The sequence below is a fragment of the Caretta caretta genome, chromosome 2 (assembly GCF_965140235.1).
Source record: "Caretta caretta isolate rCarCar2 chromosome 2, rCarCar1.hap1, whole genome shotgun sequence".
Classification (NCBI taxonomy): Eukaryota; Metazoa; Chordata; order Testudines; family Cheloniidae; genus Caretta; species Caretta caretta.
The window spans coordinates 70,519,946-70,540,857 of NC_134207.1; the positions used below are offsets into that span (position 1 = coordinate 70,519,946).

Below are 20,912 nucleotides of genomic sequence, written 5' to 3' on the forward strand. Positions count from 1 at the left end.
GTTCCCAGGTTGACTCCCTGCAGATAAGCCAGCCAGCACTGATATTGCAAGGGAACTGACCTATTTAAAAAAATCCTTTGCAATTCATGTTTAATATTTTAATATCAATTTTTGTACAAATTTTTAACTAGTTACAATAATATTTATAATAAGTAAATATTATGGCAAATATATTAAAAATTAGCATCTCAGGTTTTGCTCCTAAGTCCATATTAAGGCAGCTAAATAGGTGGCCTGATTTTTCAGAAGTGCTGTATCAGTGGGAGCTGTTGGGCACTCACCACTCTTGAAAATCAGGCCACTTATTGTGTTAAAGCTAATTCAGTGGACAGACAATTCTTGAATCTGTATGATAATAATAATGATTACTATGAAAGTGTGAATTTGTTTTCTGGGGTCCCCGCTAATATAAATTCAAGACTGCCATGAATTCAGAATGTAGTGATAACACATGGCCGAAAATGTGAGTGTGGAGGTTGCAACATGCAGACTTTTACACTCTATGCTGGCTCTGTGTTAAGTTTCATATTGATGTAAACTTTTAAAATGCCTTTTAAGACGATAAAAAGATTAGATTCATTCTACTTCATATGTCCCCAGTCTTTCACTATGTTCTGATTCAGTTGGTTTTGAGTTTACCCTAAATATAACCTTGATATCTGGGGCCTTTCCCAGTTATGCCCTTTGTCTTTGCAACACTTGCTGCTGCTATCCATGGGAATTTCACACAAGGGAGCCTAACATGATAGCATCCATCTGTAGCTTAAAGAAATGTTTGACATTTGGTTTTGTATGTTTTAATTCAGTGCGACAGCTGTCCTCCTATACCACTTCTTTGCTATGCCTCATTCTATTTAATGCATTTGTACTTCACATATTAACCACTATCGTAGAATGTTGTCTGGGTATATTTGTCATTCTTGCAAAACAAATTGATCTCATACTGAAGTGGAACATTTCAGCATGAAAATGTTATTTTATCAAAGTTATGTCTGGATGAATAATGATTTGGAACCACCTTTTTAGCTTTAACTAAAATAATTAATGCAAGACTATAATTTCTAAATCCTCATTCTCTTTGTCACTGCTTGCAATAGTATTGTCAAAGAATCCTTACATATTGATCCTTTTCAATGTGTACCAATTTGTTAATAACACTGTGCCTACCAAACCTCAAGTTTCCCTGTAGGTTTACATTAGCTGTGATTCTCCCCTCCCCCTTACTCGCTCTCTTGAACAGATGTGTAAGTGTTGATGTGTCCTATTAAATAGTTGCTACATCCTATTTCAGAAGTGAGTGCACTGCAGTGATGGGTGAAATAAGAAGTGAGGTAAGTTTTTCAAAAGTGCCTAAGTGACTTAGGAGCCAAAGTTCATTTAAAGTCATTGGAAGTCAGTAGGCCTTAGGCTTCCAAGTGCTGAAGATGCTTAGATGCTTTTGAGAATTTTACCCATAATTTGTAAGCAGACAAATGGTATTTCCACTCTGCTTCTTACAAAGTGGACACACTTTAAGATCATGTTTCTTCTGGGTTTGGTAACTTAAACAATAATATCCAAACATAAATTTAAGCCAAAGTTTTTCCTGTGGGATATCTCTATTCCTCCCAGGTATGTTAGTACCAGAGAGGCTCCAGCCACTTCTTTTATATGCTAGCGGGAGATAACAAGATCTACCTACAAACATAAGACAGCAGAAATTATTCTGCATCTTCATACAACCTTCTAGTACCTGAGCTTAGGTTGACTAATGAGAGGAGCCTTTCACTTTTATGTAGGATCATCAAAACTGCCACTCTGTTACATTTCCCATTATATAATGGGCTATATTTGACCCTCTTTCTGTGCACAGAACTTCCACTGAAGTTAATGGGGGAAGGGGGCCAGGGTTGTACAAAGACTGAGGTAGAATATGATCCATAGTTTATAAATATTTTGTAAAGCTCTTTGAGAACTTTAGAGGAAAGACCGTAAATGTGAGTCATCTTATATGTGCTACATTAAATCCAACTCTGCTTAGTCCCGTACTTGACATTTAAAAACAGATACTGATATTTTCCTCATAGCTGAAGTTAAATTATTAGATCAATAATTTTAATTTTCTGCAGCATCCCTGAACTTTTTTATTATGAAAATTTGAGGTTTTAAGTCAATACTTTCACCCTGTACAAGTGCAGGCCTGAAAACTTAGAAAACTAGGCTTCCCATATACCACTGAATTCCATTGTCTGAGGTCATAAAAAATCAGGGGAGAGAGAGGACAGCTAGTCAACCAGATATCTGTTCACTCTTTTGTCATGTGTTGGAGAGTACAAGTAATATGTGATTTTTGAAAATGGGATCATCACATTATGGCATCTTTCTGGTTGCTTCTACAGTGCATTTACTAATTGTCTGTCAAATGTCTTCCCAAGAAGCTGTCTGACTCCAAGTCAGACTCCATAGCTGCTAATAGAAGCATTTCTGAATCTAACCAGCAGGCAGCCTCAGCAATGAAAATGAACCTAACTCCATTACATGTTTTTTGCTGATAACTGATCATGTGACATCAATAATGATAAAGCAAAAAGGGATAAGGTGCTAGGCCAGATTGTGTGTGTGGAGGAAATCCAGCCCTGACTGGTGCTTTCTCTCTATCCCTGCACATCTTTCTCCTGCTCCTGGTGTTAGGAGAACTCTAGGGGGTGGAGGAGAATGGGCCACTGGGGCCATGGGGTGGGTTAAGGGGCTTATGTGGGGGCGCTTGGGTTGGCTGTCTGTTCCTCCCACCTCCAGATCTCTGCTCCAACGGCTCTCAGGTATCTGTGGAGAAAGAGGTGGTTAGGGACTATTTAGAAAAGCTGGACGTGCACAAGTCCATGGGGCTGGACGAGTTGCATCCGAGAGTGCTAAAGGAACTGGCGGCTGTGATTGCAGAGCCATTGGCCATTATATTTGAAAACTCATGGAGAATGGGGGAAGTCCCGGATGACTGGAAAGAGGCTAATGTAGTGCCAATCTTTAAAAAAGGGAAGAAGGAGGATCCTGGGAACTACAGGCCAGTCAGCCTCACTTCAGTCCCCGGAAAAATCATGGAGCAGGTCCTCAAAGAATCAATCCTGAAGCACTTACAGGAGAGGAAAGTGATCAGGAACAGTCAGCATGGATTCACCAAGGGAAGGTCATGCCTGACTAATCTAATCGCCTTCTATGATGAGATTACTGGTTCTGTGGATGAAGGGAAAGCAGTGGATGTATTGTATCTTGACTTTAGCAAAGCTTTTGACACGGTCTCCCACAGTATTCTTGTCAGCAAGTTAAAGAAGTATGGGCTGGATGAATGCACTATAAGGTGGGTAGAAAGTTGGCTAGATTGTCGGGCTCAACGGGTAGTGATCAATGGCTCCATGTCTAGTTGGCAGCCAGTGTCTAGTGGAGTGCCCCAGGGGTCGGTCCTGGGGCCGGTTTTGTTCAATATCTTCATAAATGATCTGGAGGATGGTGTGGATTGCACTCTCAGCAAATTTGCGGATGATACTAAACTGGGAGGAGTGGTAGATACGCTGGAGGGCAGGGATAGGATACAGAGGGACCTAGACAAATTGGAGGATTGGGTCAAAAGAAATCTGATGAGGTTCAATAAGGATAAGTGCAGGGTCCTGCACTTAGGACGGAAGAACCCAATGCACAGCTACAGACTAGGGACCGAATGGCTAGGCAGCAGTTCTGCGGAAAAGGACCTAGGGGTGACAGGGGACGAGAAGCTGGATATGAGTCAGCAGTGTGCCCTTGTTGCCAAGAAGGCCAATGGCATTTTGGGATGTATAAGTAGGGGCATAGCGAGCAGATCGAGGGACGTGATCGTCCCCCTCTATTCGACATTGGTGAGGCCTCATCTGGAGTACTGTGTCCAGTTTTGGGCCCCACACTACAAGAAGGATGTGGATAAATTGGAAAGAGTCCAGCGAAGGGCAACAAAAATGATTAGGGGTCTGGAACATATGACTTATGAGGAAAGGCTGAGGGAACTGGGATTGTTTAGTCTGCGGAAGAGAAGAATGAGGGGGGATTTGATAGCTGCTTTCAACTACCTGAGAGGTGGTTCCAGAGAGGATGGTTCTAGACTATTCTCAGTGGTGGAAGAGGACAGGACAAGGAGTAATGGTTTCAAGTTGCAGTGGGGGAGGTTTAGGTTGGATATTAGGAAAAACTTTTTCACTAGGAGGGTGGTGAAACACTGGAATGCGTTGCCTAGGGAGGTGGTGGAATCTCTTTCCTTAGAAGTTTTTAAGGTCAGGCTTGACAAAGCCCTGGCTGGGATGATTTAATTGGGGATGGGTCCTGCTTTTGAGCAGGGGGTTGGACTAGATGACCTCCTGAGGTCCCTTCCAACCCTGATATTCTATGATTCTATTCTCACTGCAGCGTTGGCTGCTTTGGTGGAGACATGAGCCTGACTTTTGAATGTTCAGGGACTTTGGCAGGCTGCCAAACTTTTTTTTGTGAGTGCGAGAGAATGAAAATGGCAATTTTAACACTTTCTATCTCAGCCAAATCTGAATGGAATTTCATGGGATAAAGAAAGGCACTTTTGTAGCTCAAGGGGATTCCCTCTGCTGAGTATCAAAGGCTTCTTATCAACAATGATGACAAAGAAAAAGTCACAAGAATTCCCCATAATGTAAAGTGTTAGGCAACTACTACCAGCTCCCTATATTGGTAAAGTATAGGTTATTGCTAGGCTACAATGAAGCCAAGGTCACCTAAGGTCACCAGTGCTTCTGAGTCGTTGTTCCCTCCTCTTGCAGGTTCAGGAGACTAGCAGAAAAGACAATTTTTCCTTCTAATCTATGAGGGTCTTTGGACAGCAGTAAACAGTTTGATCCTCCATTGGGCAGGGGATCTGTGAAAGACACCTGCTACTGCAACCTGATTGGACACTGATCCCAGGGCCATAATGCCCATAAGCCTTAGCTTAAGGGAGCACTTGTGGAGAGGTAATTGTGTGGGAGGGCTCATGAAAGTCTTCTCATTACTAGACTTTGTATATTTATTTTTATATTAAAAATTAAGATTTCAGGAGTAAGTGGCTGTGTTACAAAGTGTGGTGCTCACAAATCCTAGGTTTTCAGGTACAAGTAAATTAATTAGACACCCAAACAGGTAGTTAGGAACAATAATGCCTGTTTGCACACACATTTGAGATCTGTGGGTAGAACAAAGTTGAACAAGGAAAAGTTGTTGTGAATCTTATAATACTTTCAGATCTAGAGGGGGGAAAAGTATTCTCGAAAAGAAAAGTAGTAGAGTCAAAAGCAGATCCAGGTTTCCTGAGACCCAGTCTCTTGTACAATCAGCAAAACCACAACTGCCCTAGAATAATAGTGCCAGACTAGTGACTCCATTGCCTCAGCAATGAAAATGAACCTAGCTCCATTCCATGTTTTTTGCTGGTAACTGATCATATGACATCAATAATGATAAAGCATTATCAGCATATTCACATCGACAATGATGAGCAACAATCAATATTCTGTTGTGTGCCACCTCAGAAACTTTAAGGGCCCACAGTTGAAAATGTGGCCCCCGTAGTTTTGTATGCTATTGCCAGCCACATTTCTTAATTGGTGTTACACAAACCAATAAAATCAGTTTTGCTTGAATGTATATAGAGAAAATAGTGTAAGAGTTAATGTAATTTTTATGGACTCTAGTAGCCTATTTAACCAGGTATCTTATTCTACACTCTACAGGCCACTCAGCTGGTGTAAATTGGCATAGCTCCAGTGAAATCAATTGAGAGATGCTAATTTACGCCAGCTGAGGATTTGGCCCTGCAAGAGTAATGATTAATGATTAATTCATGCCATAGCACGATGAGTTGAGGATACCCATTACTTCTGTAAAAAAAAAACAAAAAACCAACAACAGGCAGTAAGGGTACATCTACACTGCAATAAAAAAGGCATGGCACCAAATCTCAGAGCCCAGGTCAATTGACTCAGGCTGTGGGGCTAAAAATTTTAGTGTAGCTATTTGGGCTCAAGCTGGAGCCTAGATTCTGAGACCCGACTCCCTCATGGGGCTTCAGAGCTTGGGCTCCAGCCCGACCTGGAACATCTACACTGCAATTTTTAGTCCCACACTTTGAGCCCCACCAGTCCAAGTCAGCTGACCTGGGCCAACCACATCCATGCTATGGATCTTTTATTGCAGTGTAGATGTATTCTCAGATGCTTGCAAGGAAAGGAACTGCTAGAATTTTCTATCACTTGCAAATGAAGCAAATTATATTCTGATTTATTTGTAGTTGGATTTTAGAGGATGAAACTAAATCTAGTATTTTTATAATGGCTTGACTAATTTACATGATCCCATTAAAATTACTCAAAAATCCATTTCTGCCTCTGGCAAGTAAATCTAATTGGTGATGCAGCAGCAGCAACATAGCTGAGAGACTAAATGTAACATATTTAAAATAATCCCTCAGTCTTGAACGTGCTTGCATTTTTGTCCAAAAGTTTGTTACAACACAGTTTCCCTAATACAGTAGCTTCATATGCGAATGTGTTGTTATAATTAAGATTTATTTTTCTTGTACTTCAGGTATACAAAGATGAAGACGGCAACAAACATTTATATTTTCAATCTGGCTATGGCAGATGCTTTAGTTACTACGACTATGCCTTTCCAAAGCACTGAATACCTGATGAACTCTTGGCCATTTGGGGATGTGCTGTGTAAAATAGTTATTTCAATTGACTATTATAACATGTTTACCAGCATATTCACATTGACCATGATGAGTGTTGATCGATACATTGCTGTGTGTCACCCCGTGAAAGCCCTGGACTTCCGCACTCCTCTCAAGGCAAAGATAATCAATATCTGTATCTGGCTATTGTCCTCGTCTGTTGGTATATCTGCCATAGTCCTTGGAGGCACTAAAGTCAGAGAAGGTGAGTATAATTTTGATCACTTAAACTCAAATGCTTTTGCTTCTAAAATAATATAAATGTAACTTGGAATACTGAGTAGAGTAGAAACTTATTGAATCACACTTCACTAATTTGTGCATCATTTAATTTGTACATAAAAAACCCAGTCACATTTTTTCAGCAAAATTGTAATAGTGGAATACTTCTATAAGAACTCATATTTCTAAGACTTCAATATTTAAATATGCTACAGAATATTATAGTATGAAATATTATAGTTAAAGATAAGATACACTGGTCAACTAAATGAACAAAGGACATTTTATGATGCATTATCCTTGATAGGTCAAGGAGGAAAAGGTCAGGATAAAAGTCTGAGATTTGGCTGGAGAACTTCATAAGAGAAGTTTCAGTGGAGATCAGAAAATGGAAGCCAGATTGGTGTTTGAAGAGTGTCAAGCAGAATTAGAATTAGTCAAAGGCTGGTTGTAAATAACCAATTCAAGGCGCTTAGAGAAGAAGAGGGGAAAGAAGATAGGTCATAGTAGCTGGAGAGAAAAGTATGTCAAGGGAGGAGTTGGGAGTAGGAGCAAGATAGGGCAACAGAGAGGCATAGGGTCTATGGGACAGGTATCCCAAGCTCCCATTTACTATCATGGGAACTGGCATTCTGAGTAAGGACTGCAGGATTAGCCCTTAGACGCAGAGTTTCACTGTAACTGGACATGCATGCACAAATGAGTTTCAGTGAATCGGAGTACTCTATTGGCCCAATAGATCAGTGCTTTAAACCCATGCCAAGTGGGTGTAAAGCACAACCATCCTGATGAGGTAGAGTTGAACATTTAATTTGCACAAGCTACAAAGTAGAAGGCAGCAGAGAATCAGGCCCTATAAAGCAGAATGCTCTGTATTCCAAATGGAGGAACATCTGAGGAGAAAGTGGAAACATTTTGATGCCATGCTTCTTCAATGAAAGGTTTAAATGCATAAGATTAGTAGGTCTTGACTTTTTTAGGCAGAGTCAGAATAAGTACTACTTAGAAGACCAAAAAGCCATGTATTGTAATCTAATCTGCTTTCCTCTAAATATTTGTGTCACTTGGAAGATTATGAATTCCAGTGCGTATTCAGTGACTTCAGATTCCATCTTAAGTAAATATAAGCCATATTATGAAACTCCCTCCCCCATGAAACTCCCTCCCCCACAAGAAGATAAGGACAATTGTAGCTCTTGTGCTCTCTCTCATTCAAGAACTTCATTGGGTTAGCACTTTGAGCCACCCAAAAAACGGGTGAGGATGGAGCAGCAATGTGGTGTGGCCATGACCCCACTGCTATGGCATCCATCACCACACCTGGCCAGCCGTGGAGTGGAGCTCATGTTCCTCTTATGGGGCATAATAGTGGCTGCATATCTCTAAGCACTATGGAACTCCAGCAGACACGAACCTATGAACTTTATGGAAGATTGCTCTACCCATTTATGAAAGCAGCCGCTACTGATTTCACTTCCTGTTAAATCGTTTGGTATAGATACATGTAAACAAAACATTAATGCTCATTAGCGAGTGCAGAGAGGAAACTTATTGGCTATTGGTCTGCACTGGTGTGCAAAACATGGATTTTGTTCCTGATCTTGATCTTGGGTTGGCTGGGGTTGCAGACAGAGTGCTCTGGGAACAATGCATTCAGATCTTTGGAAAGAAAGTGTCTTCTTTTGCTCTGCAGCAGTGGTTCTCAACTTGTGGCCCAGTCAGCACAGAGCTACGGCCCATGTGACATCCTCAGGGCCATACAGCTAGTACTGGATGCGGCCCACAATGGTAACTAGGTTGAGAACCACTGCTTTGCAGGAACTTTTTTGACTAATAAAGCATTGACAGTCTCAATAAAGCAATGACTGCCTCTGGAAAGAGTCCTTTCCAGGTATCCTCCGCTGGGAAGAATAGTTGTCTGGCTTGCTTATATTATATTTTAAAAGATGTGAAACACTTAAGTCAGCAAGGTACCTAGGAATGTGTCTAGCTTTTTAAGCACATGAGTAATCCTATTCACTATAGTGGGGTAGAGGTGCTTAAGAGTTAGTCATGCACCTAAGTGCCCTGTTGAATCAGGATGTGAGTGAGCTTCTTACTCCCAAAACTGAGAGACTGATAACTGTGCACAGCAAGATTGGGCACTGTTTGCAAATGCACTTCCATGCTGACTGCAAAACCCCTGCATTTCTAATTGTCAGCCTCATTTGAGTAACTATGGCCAACTATATTATCTGGTGCTTATTTGAAATTAACAAATAAATTGGGAGTAGGATGAACAGAGCCGTCTCTTGAGTATGGCAAATGGGGGCGACCGCTGCAGGTCCTGTGCTTTGGGGGCCCCGGGTCCGGTGCGATTGGCCGGTGCGGTTGGTCCCAGAAGTGACAGATTTGTGACTTCCGCCTCGGGCTCTGCACCCCCCTAGGGATGGCCCTGAGGATGAAGTGACTAAGCTACTTTTTTCACTTCCAACCAAAGCTTAGGTTTAACCTCTAATTCCTCAGTGAGGAAAAGTATTTCTGGGTAGGACTCTGTGTGGTCAGTTTAACATCTGAGCATCAAATGACCTTGCCCATCTCTAAAAATTATTCTCTTAGATTGTCTAGCCCATCTAGTTCTCCTAATGCAGGATTATTCCCAACAGTGTATTTGCTAACACTTCCTTCCTGCAGCATAAGTTTGATATGTCTGACCTTAACAGAGTTTCTCCTTTACTAACAGACCAATCTCTTAAAAAATGCAGAATTCTAGTTTCTTCCAAGGTCCTGATCCTGCAAACTGGCCATGAACAAATTCAGGCTGGAAATTAGAAAAAGGTTTCTAACCATCACAGAGGTGAGGTTCTGGAACAGCTTCCTGCTAGGAATTGTCAGGGCAAACAACTTAATTAGTTTTGAGAGAGAGCTGGACATATTTATGAGTGTTTTTGTGCATCGCGGTTTCTTGTGATGGTGAGGGTAGGGCTCAAAAGCCCTGAGGCTCACTTCCAGATTTTGTCTTATGTTCCTAATAACTCATTCTTCAGGGTTTAAGCGGCCACCTGCAGGGGGTCAGAAAGGGATTTATCCTTCCCCCCCCCATATATTCTGTTTTTAAAAAAATCTCCTTTTTCTGAAGCATCAGGGATGGCCACAGTTGGAGATGGGACATGGGCCTGGGGATCAGATGGATTCGGGGGAGGCAAGGCTCTGAAGTGGCACTGAGCATTTTCTTTCTCAGTTGCTTGTAGGTTGGCCAAGTGCCCAGTTTTTGACCAGAAAGTCCAGTTGAAAAGTGGACCTGACACTGTCCGGTCAGATCTACTGACTGGACACCCAAAGTCCGGTTACTGCGAGTTGGGGAGGTGGAGAGGTGCCAGGTCATCACCCACGCCAGCCCCTACTCAGCCGGGGCTTACTGACTCTTACCTTCATTGGGTGGCTGCAGCTCTCAGCCCCGGCTCCGCAGGCAAGTCCCTCCTGATCTGGGTGGCGGGAGGGGAAAATCAGTGAGCGACATGGGGGAGGGGAGAAGAGGAGTAGATGGGGGCGGGGCCTCAGGGGCATAGGTGGGGCAGGAGTGTGGCCTTGTGGGGAAGAGGCGGGGCAAGGAAGTTCCAGCATTCCTCTGGAGTGTCCGGTTTTTAAATATTACCAAGTTGGCAACCCTAGTTGCTTGGCTGGCTGGTCCTTGCTCACATGCTCAGGGTCTGCTAGCCATATGTGGCCTCAGGAAGGAATTTTCCCCCAGCTCAGTCTGGCAGTGACCATGGGGGATTTTCACCTTCCTCTGCAGCATGTGCGTGTGTGTCATTTGCCAGAATTTTCTGGATTTATTTTACTTTGCCATTTCCCTGCCATTGTGGGGGCTTTGGGTAAATTATAGTAAATATTTTACTAAAATATATTTAGCTAAGGTGGAATCTGAGTCAATTCCAACAGTTTCTTATTATGTAATTGAAAAATATAAAAGAAGGTACTGGACCTAAATCCACAGCAATGTACAATATTCTGCACTTTTTTGAGTATTTGAGGTAATTTTTAATTTAAAAGTAAAGGAATGTGGATTACAGATAAATGTACATGTTCTTACTGAACTACTTTGTCTATATATTCAAAGCTAATTTGGTAAGTAATTGGTTTCACCAGTTCTCTAAATTTCCAACCTAGAAGACTTTAACTTATTAGAAGTTCAAAGATCTGAGAATAGCAGCTATGAAATTCATATGCACAAAACTCATCTAAAACTCATAGAAACATGAAAAAGAAAATGAGTAAATTGAGTATCTTCCAAATATTGCTCTAATCGGTTTTGTTAATGTCAGGAACTGGATTTTTTTTTTTGAGAGAGAGAGAGTTTTAAGACTTTTAAATTTGTTTTGTTCCAGGAAAAAAAGAAATGTTTTTGAATACCATTGGCGTTAACAGGGAATTTTAAGTATGAAAGTAAAATAGAAGCAACATTTCTTATTTCTCTCAAAATGTAAATCATGCGCTATACAAATATAAAATCTTTTGCATGAGAATCTAATAACATTAAGTAACTTTTGCACTGTAGCCTTTAAACAGGGCCAGTCTTAGCATGTTTCCAAGGTAAAAAAAAATATTTTGCTTCCACCTTCTTTCTCAGCCTCCTCCCCGTGCACTAATATATTAACTGTGATACTGCTTCAAAATAACAAATCCAGGGACTTGCTATGGTTTTCCAGACCCCACAATGACAGCTTTGAATGACCATGAGGACATTGTGAATAATCTGAGATCATTAGGAAATGCAGTGATATGTTTTCAAGCGTAATGACCATTTTAACATCATTTTGCTCTTCTGCTACAGGGAGGTCTAGAAACTTTTCAAAATAATTAAAGCTAAATCTAATATCAAATTCTCCTTTGCATTGTTTGTTCCTTTGGGGAACCACAGAGGCCACCCCTTTCTTTAAATACAGACAGTATGAAGGAGGTCTATATTGTGCTTTCTGCTACTTAGGAAATGCATTAACTGCATTGCACAAGAATGAGATAGCTAAAAAATATAGACATTTGTTCCCAGACTCCATAAAGCTGTCACATTTATTAATTGAGAGAGTGTAAAAAGAAATGAGTTGACATCTAAATCAAATATTTTCCGTAATTTATCTTGCAAAAACATGCAATACAGTATCAAAAATTTGGTGAATACTATAGCTGAGAGGACAAAGGAAGAGCTGTTTCACAAAGGATTTTGAAATTTGGCTTCATTAGAATTGGAACAAAACCTAAAAATTTCAAAATTCTCCATGAAGGAAAATTCTGAAAAAAATCAGTTTCAGATCAATCAAAATTTGACAACATTAAATTGAATATTTTATATTTATATATCTATTTTTGTACATATTATAGAATATATAATAAAATACAAGATAAATAATTTTGAAAAAAAGTCATTCCAAAATGAAAAAATCAAAAAGTTTCATCCAAAAATCTTAAAATAGGATGTATCAGCACTTTCAGAAGTTTTTTCCCTTCAGTTTGGATGGGCTAGAGTTCACTTCATTGTCCTTCTCCAATGCCTAAAAAAACCCCAACTCCCACAGAAAAGCAGCTGGAGACCCAGAATTAGTCTCTAAGGATTTTCAGTAAGGATTGCACAGAGTCAACCTCCCCACATTCAAGTCCCCAAAAGAAATGAACTTAATTAAGTACCAACTGTATAAAATCTTATGATAAAGAAACATAATAAATAATAATAACAATGTTTATAACATGGCTATTTTATAATCCACAAACATTATCTTTACTATTATACATACATGTAAAAAAAGAAAACAAATTAAATCTAAACAGTCAGTTCCCACAGAAACACAGTGAGAAGAAACTCAGAGTTCCCAAAAAGCTTAGGTTGAGTTCACCCAAATCTCAGAGTCTTTGATAATCAAATATATACAATCTGCTGAGTCAAAAGCAACATCTTCCCTCCACTTGCTTGTAGGAATCTTCAGCTGGACTCCATGCAGACTCTTCCCCTGCTGAAATCACAGTTAGCCAGTCAGCTAACTGATTAACCAACCACTCAGTTAAGTCTATAGATTTAAAACAAAAACAAAAACAAAAAAAAACTGTTACAAGAAAAATGCAAAAAAATGAGACTAGCAAAATAAATGACTTTCTCCATCATCACATTTAAATAAAAGAAAAGTTAGTGACTCATACTAGTTGAGACAATTTAACGACATTCAAAATTTGAACAACATTCAAAGTATTCAATTAAAATAAAAGAAATGAGTTTTCCCTCATGATTTTCCCTTTCTATAATTAACATTGCCCATGCTTCTCTTTTGGAGGGTTAACAATATCACTAACATGCTGCAAAATAATTCAGAGCTAGGGAAAACACCCTACTTCCTTCTCCTGGGCTCAGCTCCTCCCAACCCACAAAGGACACATGGCCTTTTGTATAGCAGTTGCCCTGACTTCTTGCCCTCATGGAGTCGGACTCCAGCAGCTAGTTATTATAAACTATTGAGCATACCTCAAACTACCACACCCAACTCCAGAAACTTCTGGATGTGGAGTGCTAATTGTTCATCTGCCTAGCAACAGTGACCCAGACACAGCTCACTCCTACTCACCCCTCAATAGATCTCTTAAAGAGATATCTACCTAGTAGGCACATGGGTTCCACAGACAGGAATGAAAGCCAAACTACCAGTCATAGTAAAAAAATGCCCAGTAAACACTAATGGAGAATCTGACCCTTTGTCTTGTTTTGCCATTTATCTTGTGTCTTGTTTTTCCTTGTGCCTGGTTTATATGATGAAATACTACACTGAGGTAAGCAAATGAACCCAAGAATATCACACTGACTACAAGCCTCCTGTATGATGAACTAAGACTAGAACATAAAATAAAATGTCAGCATGTGACCCCCATTCATAATATTGCAGCAAGAAACGAAGTGAACTGATGTCAATGGGGTCAAATCCTGCAGTCCCTACTCAGACAGAATTCTCAATGAAGTGTTCTGCAAAAGGAGCAGCTCAGTTAGACTCTGCATATACCAGTTTGCTTTACCTAAGATTCATTTAAAAAAAGATATTTCGAAGGGAATGTAGCACTTAGACTGCATAGCGTTTGCACTGAAGAAAGCATGTGGGAAAACATTTCTGCAAAGTAATTGTCTCATTGCAAGACTGTTTCATGATGGCAGAAATCTCACAAGATCAGCTAACCTGATGAGATTTCCACCGTTCAGGATGGCAGAAATTTACCCTTTTTTGGTTAAAATAGCATGAAAGCAGCTACAAGATTTCAATTCAATTAAACCAGTGGTGGAGCTATTAAGGAGGGGTGTGTGTGTGTGTGTGTGTGACTCCCACCCCAGCTAGCCTTTGGATGTATGTGTATCGGCTTTCACACAGGGCTTATGGTTGAGTCCACCCCACGCTCACCTGGCAGAGGCGGCTCCTGTCCTGCGGAGCTGGGCCCAGCTCCCCACTCCGCGTGCTGTGACACAGTTTGCAGGTTTGTGTGGTGCTGAGACCCCATGTGCAATTTCACAATGCCATTCACTTAAATTTGGCCCACACAAACCTCCATCATGATGGAGAGGTGTCCCGGCCAAACCTGAATGGCGCTGTGATCCCCATGCTCCAAGTCTCAACACCATTCATTAAAATTTGCCCTGACTGCCCTTCTTTCATGATGGAGAGGTGGCCAGGCCAAACCTGAATGGTGCTGTGGCCCCATGCACCAGGCTCCAATGGTTGGAGTGAAGAGCCAGACCTAGTCCTGTGGGACAGGACTGTTGCTTTCCAGTGAGTGTCAGGCCTCCAGCTCACCAACAACCCATCGCCCCTCCCCCAGTTGGCTCTGCCACTGCATGGAACCTGGCCTCAAATCAAACTGAGATCCAGAGCCTAACAACTGTTCAGTGCATCTCTATATATTGTATTTTTGTGCCTCTGTAGGTTTGATGCCGCTCTTGTGCACAAAAGTTTGTAATATAAAATGTAATATAACACATTTTAAAATATTCTCCAACTAGTCCTGAAAGACAGCAGTGGAAAACCAGTTTCAATGACAATGGAAAGCAATTATTGGAGTGATTTAATGATAACTCCATTTATTTGTGTCACATTACATGGTAATCACTTTTGCAAGCTTATACTGTAATGCAGCTATAGGTTGGAATGTCTAATAATACAGCAATTTTCTTCTTCTTCTTGCCTCCTCCATTTATAGATACTGCTAGTACTGAATGTTCTTTGCAGTTTCCAGACCCTGATTATATGTGGTGGGACATCTTCATGAAAATCTGCGTCTTTGTCTTTGCGTTTGTTATTCCAGTTCTCATTATAATTGTTTGCTATACCCTGATGATCCTGCGCTTGAAGAGCGTACGACTTCTCTCAGGGTCTCGAGAAAAAGACCGAAACCTTCGTCGGATCACCAGATTGGTTCTTGTTGTTGTGGCAGTTTTCATTATCTGTTGGACTCCCATTCACATTTTTGTGCTGGTTGAGGCACTAGGGGATGTGCCCCATAGCACTGCAGCAATCTCCAGCTATTATTTCTGTATTGCTTTGGGTTACACCAACAGCAGTCTAAATCCTATCCTGTATGCTTTTTTGGATGAAAACTTCAAGCGCTGTTTCAAAGACTTCTGCTTTCCCTTTAAGATGAGGATGGATAGGCAGAGCACCAGCAGAGTCAGAAACACAGTTCAAGACCCTGCTTACCTGAGGGAAGTGGATGGGACAAACAAACCAGTATGACTAGTCGTGGAGATGTCATCTTACTGTCCTCAAGGAATAGGAGAATCAAACGATCTTGGACTAACTCAAATAACCACTGTGGTTTGAGACATTTTTGATAATATTTGGGAGTTCTCACAGTTTGAAATAAAATATGTTAATTGCTTAGAACAGGGAATTCCCCAAAATAAGCTCAAAGGAAAAAGATGACTGACTGCCAGATTTTGGAACCATATTTACAATGGATCTGAGCAAGTGGTAAAATACCCACTTTCAGCAAGGTAGAAAGTGCTTCATACTGTATTAGGTGACTCTGGACAAGAAAAAAATTGAACTGTTCTTCTTATAGAACACATCTGCCACCTTCTAGTCTATACCAAGCAACGTTTGGTGATAACACTAAATCAGATTATGGCAGAAACTCTGTTTTGACCTAAAAATCTTTGCTTCAGACAAACAAAAAGAAGGCATCCTAACTTATTTTGCTGCTTTACAATGAATAGTATCAGTTCTGAGACTACAAAACATGGCAGAGCTATGTAATCAAAATTCTCATTAACTACTTTGTGTGAAATAACATACGTTTGTCTGTATTGTGGAGATCCAGTTTAAGCATGATCTGCCTTCAGACCAAAATGATTTTATTGTGTCTGTGTATTGTGAAAACTTTTCAATGCTTAAAAAAAATCAAGATTTAAAGATAATCCTTAATATATTTTAGCATATGTTAAGTCACATACGATGCTTACTGTCTTTATACGTGATTCTCCAAAAGATGTATATCTATTGATTGTGGATATTCCAGTATGCCTTTCAACAACTTGTTGTTCAGCAAAATACTAGAAAAATGCAAAGAATTCTTGACTGGTCACTAAATCGTTAAAAAGAACAGTATAACAAAAGACTCAACAGTAAAAGAGCAAACAGGCATGGCTAAAATTAATGTTATATTAGCTGTCCTTGATATATACACAATTTCAGAAAATTTTAAAAAGTAAAGAATGTATACATGAACTAGTTACTAAAAATGTAGTAAATTGACACAAAAATCAATGAGAGTTAATTGCATTTATAAGTACACACTATGGCACTGGCTAGACTAGAGAAAGCTCTCATTGCACGTTTAGTCACCTTGATACATTTAGCCTCAAAAGAGTCTTACAAATTGAGTAAGTAGTATTACCTCAATTTTTCAATAAAGGTGTGGAAGGCAAGGCAAAGAGAATGTAAGTGACTTGCCCAAGGTTATAAGGTAAGTTTATTGCAGAGCTGAGACTATACTATGGAACATCAGTCTCCCACCCCTGTGCTTTTAACTACTAGAATAACCACACCATCTAGGATCTTAATCTTACTCCCATTGAAGTTAATGGGAGTGTTGCTGTTGTGTTCATTGGGAGCAGAATTAGACACCAAGCGAACACCAAATGTTTGATCATTTTCATCACTCATGAGTAAAGACATGAGGTCTCCATCATAGTTTACAGTGCAATTCAACTGGAGGCTGTTTTGTTGGTGCTTTAAGTGGCCTCTTAACTCCAAGCAGACATGTATGATTTTAAATAAAGATACATGTGCCAATATTTTCAATAATGGGTGCCTAAATGTAGGCTCCTAAGTTCATATTTAGGTACCTAAGTGAGTGCAGAGTCCATAGACTGCTGGGTGCCCAGCACTTTTGAAATTCATGCCACTTACTTAGGCACTTAAGCATTTAGGACTCTAACTTTAGGTCCTCTTGAAAATACTGGCCACAGTATCTGGTTAAATCTAGCACTTTCTGATTGTGCCTATAGGGCCAAAATTTAATCATTTTTGTTGCTCTCCTCTGGACTTTCTCCAATTTGTCCACATCTTTCCTGAAATGTGGCATCCAGAACTGGACCCAATACTCCAGCTGAGGCCTTATCAGCATGGAGTAGAGTGGAAGAATTACTTCTTGTGTCTTGCTTACAAAACTCCTGTTAATACATCCCAGAATGATGTTTGCTTTTTTTGCAAGAGTATTACCCTGTTGACTCATATTTAGCTTGTGATCCACTCTGACCTCCAGATCCCTTTCCGCAGTACTCTTTTCTAGGCAGTCATTTCCCATTTTGTATGTGTGCAATTGATTGTGCCTTCCTAAGTGGAGTGCTTTGCATTTGTCCTTATTGAATTTCATCCTATTTATGTCAGACCATTTCTCCAGTTTATCCAGATCATTTTGAATTTTAATCCTATCCGCCAAAGCATTTGCAATCCCTCCTGGCTTGGTGTCCTCCGCAAACATTATAAGTGTACTCTCTATGCCATTATCTAAATCACCAATGAAGATATTGAACAGAACCAGACCCAGAACTGATTCCTGTGGGACACCACTTGATATGTCCTTCCAGTTTGACTGTGAGCCACTGATAACCACTTTCTGGGAATGGTTTTCCAACCAGTTATGCATGCACTTTATAGTAGCTCTATCTAGGCTATATTTTCCTAGTTTGTTTATGAGACGGTCACACAAGACAGTATCAAAAGCCTTACTAAAGTCAAGATATACCACATTTACTGCACCCCCCTATCCACAAGGCTTATTACTCTTTTAAAGAAAGCTATTAGGTTGGTTTGACATGGTTTGTTCCTGACAAATCCACGTTAACTGTTACTTATAACCTTATTATTTTCTAGGGTTGCAAATTGGTTGCTTGATTATTCACTCCATTATGTTTCTGGGTACTGAAGTTAAGATGGCTGGTCTGTAATTCCCCAGGTTGTCCTTATTTCCCTTTTTATAGATGGGCACTATATTTGCCATCTTCCAGTCCTCTGGAATCTCTCCCGTCTTTGATGAGTTTTCAAAGATAATCACTAATGGTTCAGGTATCTCCTCAGTGAGTTTCTTGAGTATTCTTGGATGTATTTAATCAGGTCCTGCCAATTTGAAGATATCTAACTTGTCTAAATACTTTTTAGCTTGTTCTTTCCCTATTTAAGCCTCAGATCCTACCTCATTGTCACTGGTGGTCACTATGTTAGATGTCTGATCGCTACTAACCTGAACCAAATAAGTCATTTAGCACTTTTGAGATTTCCATATTTTCTGTTATTGTCTTTCCCCACTCACTGAGTAATGTCCTTGGTCTTCCCCTTGCTTCTAATATATTTGTAGAATTACTTTTTGTTACCCTTTATGTCTCTAGCTAGTTTAATCTCATTTTGTGCCTTGGCCTTTTTAATTTTGTTCCTACATGCTTGAAGTTGTTTATTTATATTCATCCTTCCTAATTTGAGATAGTTTCCACTTTTTGTAGGCTCTTTTCTGAGTTTCAGATCACTGAAGATCTCCTGATTAAGCCAGGGTGGTCTCTTGCCATACTTCTTATCTTTCCTGTGCAGTGGGATAGTTTACTCTTGTGCCCGTAACAATGTCTTTTTCAAAAAACTGCCAACTCTCTCAAACTGTTTCTCCCCTAAGACTTCCTTCCCATGGGATCTTACCTATCAACTCCCTGAGTTTGCTAAAGTCTTTCTTCTTGAAATCCATTATCTTTATTCTGCTGTTTTCCTCCTACCATTCCTTAGAATCATGAACTCTATCATTTAATGATCACTTTCACCCAAGCTGCCTTCCACTTTTTAATTCACAACCAGTTCCTCCCTATTTGTCAAAAATCAAATCTAGAACAACCTCTCCCCTGGTTGCTTTCTCCACCTTCTGTAATAAAAATTTGTCTCCAATGCATCTCAAGGACTTTTTGGATAATCTGTGCCCTGCTGTATTATTTTCCCAACAGATGTCTGGGTAGTTGAAGTCCCCCATCACCACCAAGTCCCATGCTTTGGATGATTGTTAGTTGTTTAAAAAAGTCTCATCCATCTCTTCCTGGTTAGGTGGTCTATAGTAGACCCCTACCATGCTATCACCCTGTTTTTTCCCACTTTTATCCTTACCTAGAAGAAGGATTGAAAAAATTGGGTTTGTTTAGTCTGGGGAAGAGAGGACTAAGGGGGGAACATGATAACAGTTTTCAAGTACATAAATGGTTGTTACAAAGAGGAGGGTGAAAAATTGTTTTCTTTAACCTTTCACAATAGGACAAGAAGCAATGGGCTTAAATTGCAGCAAGAGAGGTTTAGGTTGGACATTAGGAAAATCTTCCTAACTGTCAGGGTAGTTAAGTAGTGGAACAAATTGCCTGGACAGGTTGTGGAATCTCCGTCATTGGAGGTTTTTAAGTACAGGTTACACAAACCCCTGTTAGGAATGGTCTAGTATTACCTAGTCCTGCTTTGAGTGCAGGCTACTGGAGTAGATGACCTACTGAGGTCCTTTCCAGTCCTACACTTCTGTGATTTGATTTGCACATGCACATCTGTGATTTGGCGGACGCAAGTCAGGCAGCTGCAAAGACTGCACATTCTCAACTCTGAAAACCTGGCTCATAATTCTTTAGTTAAACTTTGCCTAAATGGCTGTACTCCTTTCTAAATAATCTAGCATTCAAAGAGATAGTGAATTTTACCCTGAGCTATCAGATGTGCCTAATGTACGAAGGGCAAAATTCTAGTCTCTAAATCTAAATGTGGATCTACATTCTACTGCATATCTGCCCTCCTCTATGAAGAATTCTTAAGAGAACAAAGGGGTAGATATGAAACAGGTTTCGTCCTTAATATGGTAATTAACAATGTATAACTATACATTTTTTAATTTAAATAATATGGTATGACAAGAGACGACAATTGAAATGTTTGGAAAGCAATCCAAAAACCCTGTTCAAAGGAGAAAGTTATACATGAATGGTAAAGCATCTTCCAGTTATTTAAAATAAACTTGTGGGGAAATGTTGAAAAAGAGGAGTGAATGGACTTGACCCCATGAGTTCTTCTCATTCTAAAAAAAAAGTGTATTGTGTTCATATTTTGCTAGTGTACTGTATATATATATATGTGTTTAAATAGAGGTGTTATTCTCTGCATTACATGCATTGCCCTGCCTTGTAATGAAAAATCAATGTAGCTCTTAAGTTGTAAAATAGAACTCTAATAATCAAATTTGTGTTTTGACTTGGTTATTTATTTAAATCACCTGACCTGTCTTAGTGGGGAAAAGAATCAGCTCCTAGTAATTTCTATATGATTTGCAAATGTTATACTTGCTGAAGAATCATACAAATGTTCTTAAGGTTGTTTTTTCCCTGGGAAGATTCATGGATGAATCAGTCTGGATAAAGCAGCAGGGGGTGAGAAAGTCATCTAAGCTAATTTGC

General features: G+C 39.9%; 1 protein-coding gene across 1 annotated transcript in view; it reads left to right on the plus strand.

The window, feature by feature from the left end:
* The window catches only part of OPRK1 (opioid receptor kappa 1), a 42,482-nt gene extending 21,785 nt beyond the window's left edge, over window positions 1-20,697 (plus strand). The window contains exons 3-4 of the mRNA XM_048840664.2: window positions 6,586-6,938; window positions 15,155-20,697. Of these exons, the coding sequence (XP_048696621.1) occupies window positions 6,586-6,938; window positions 15,155-15,687 (886 nt within the window). The 3' untranslated portion in view covers window positions 15,688-20,697. The remainder of the gene's footprint in view (window positions 1-6,585; window positions 6,939-15,154) is intronic.
* The last annotated feature ends 215 nt before the right edge of the window (window positions 20,698-20,912 follow it).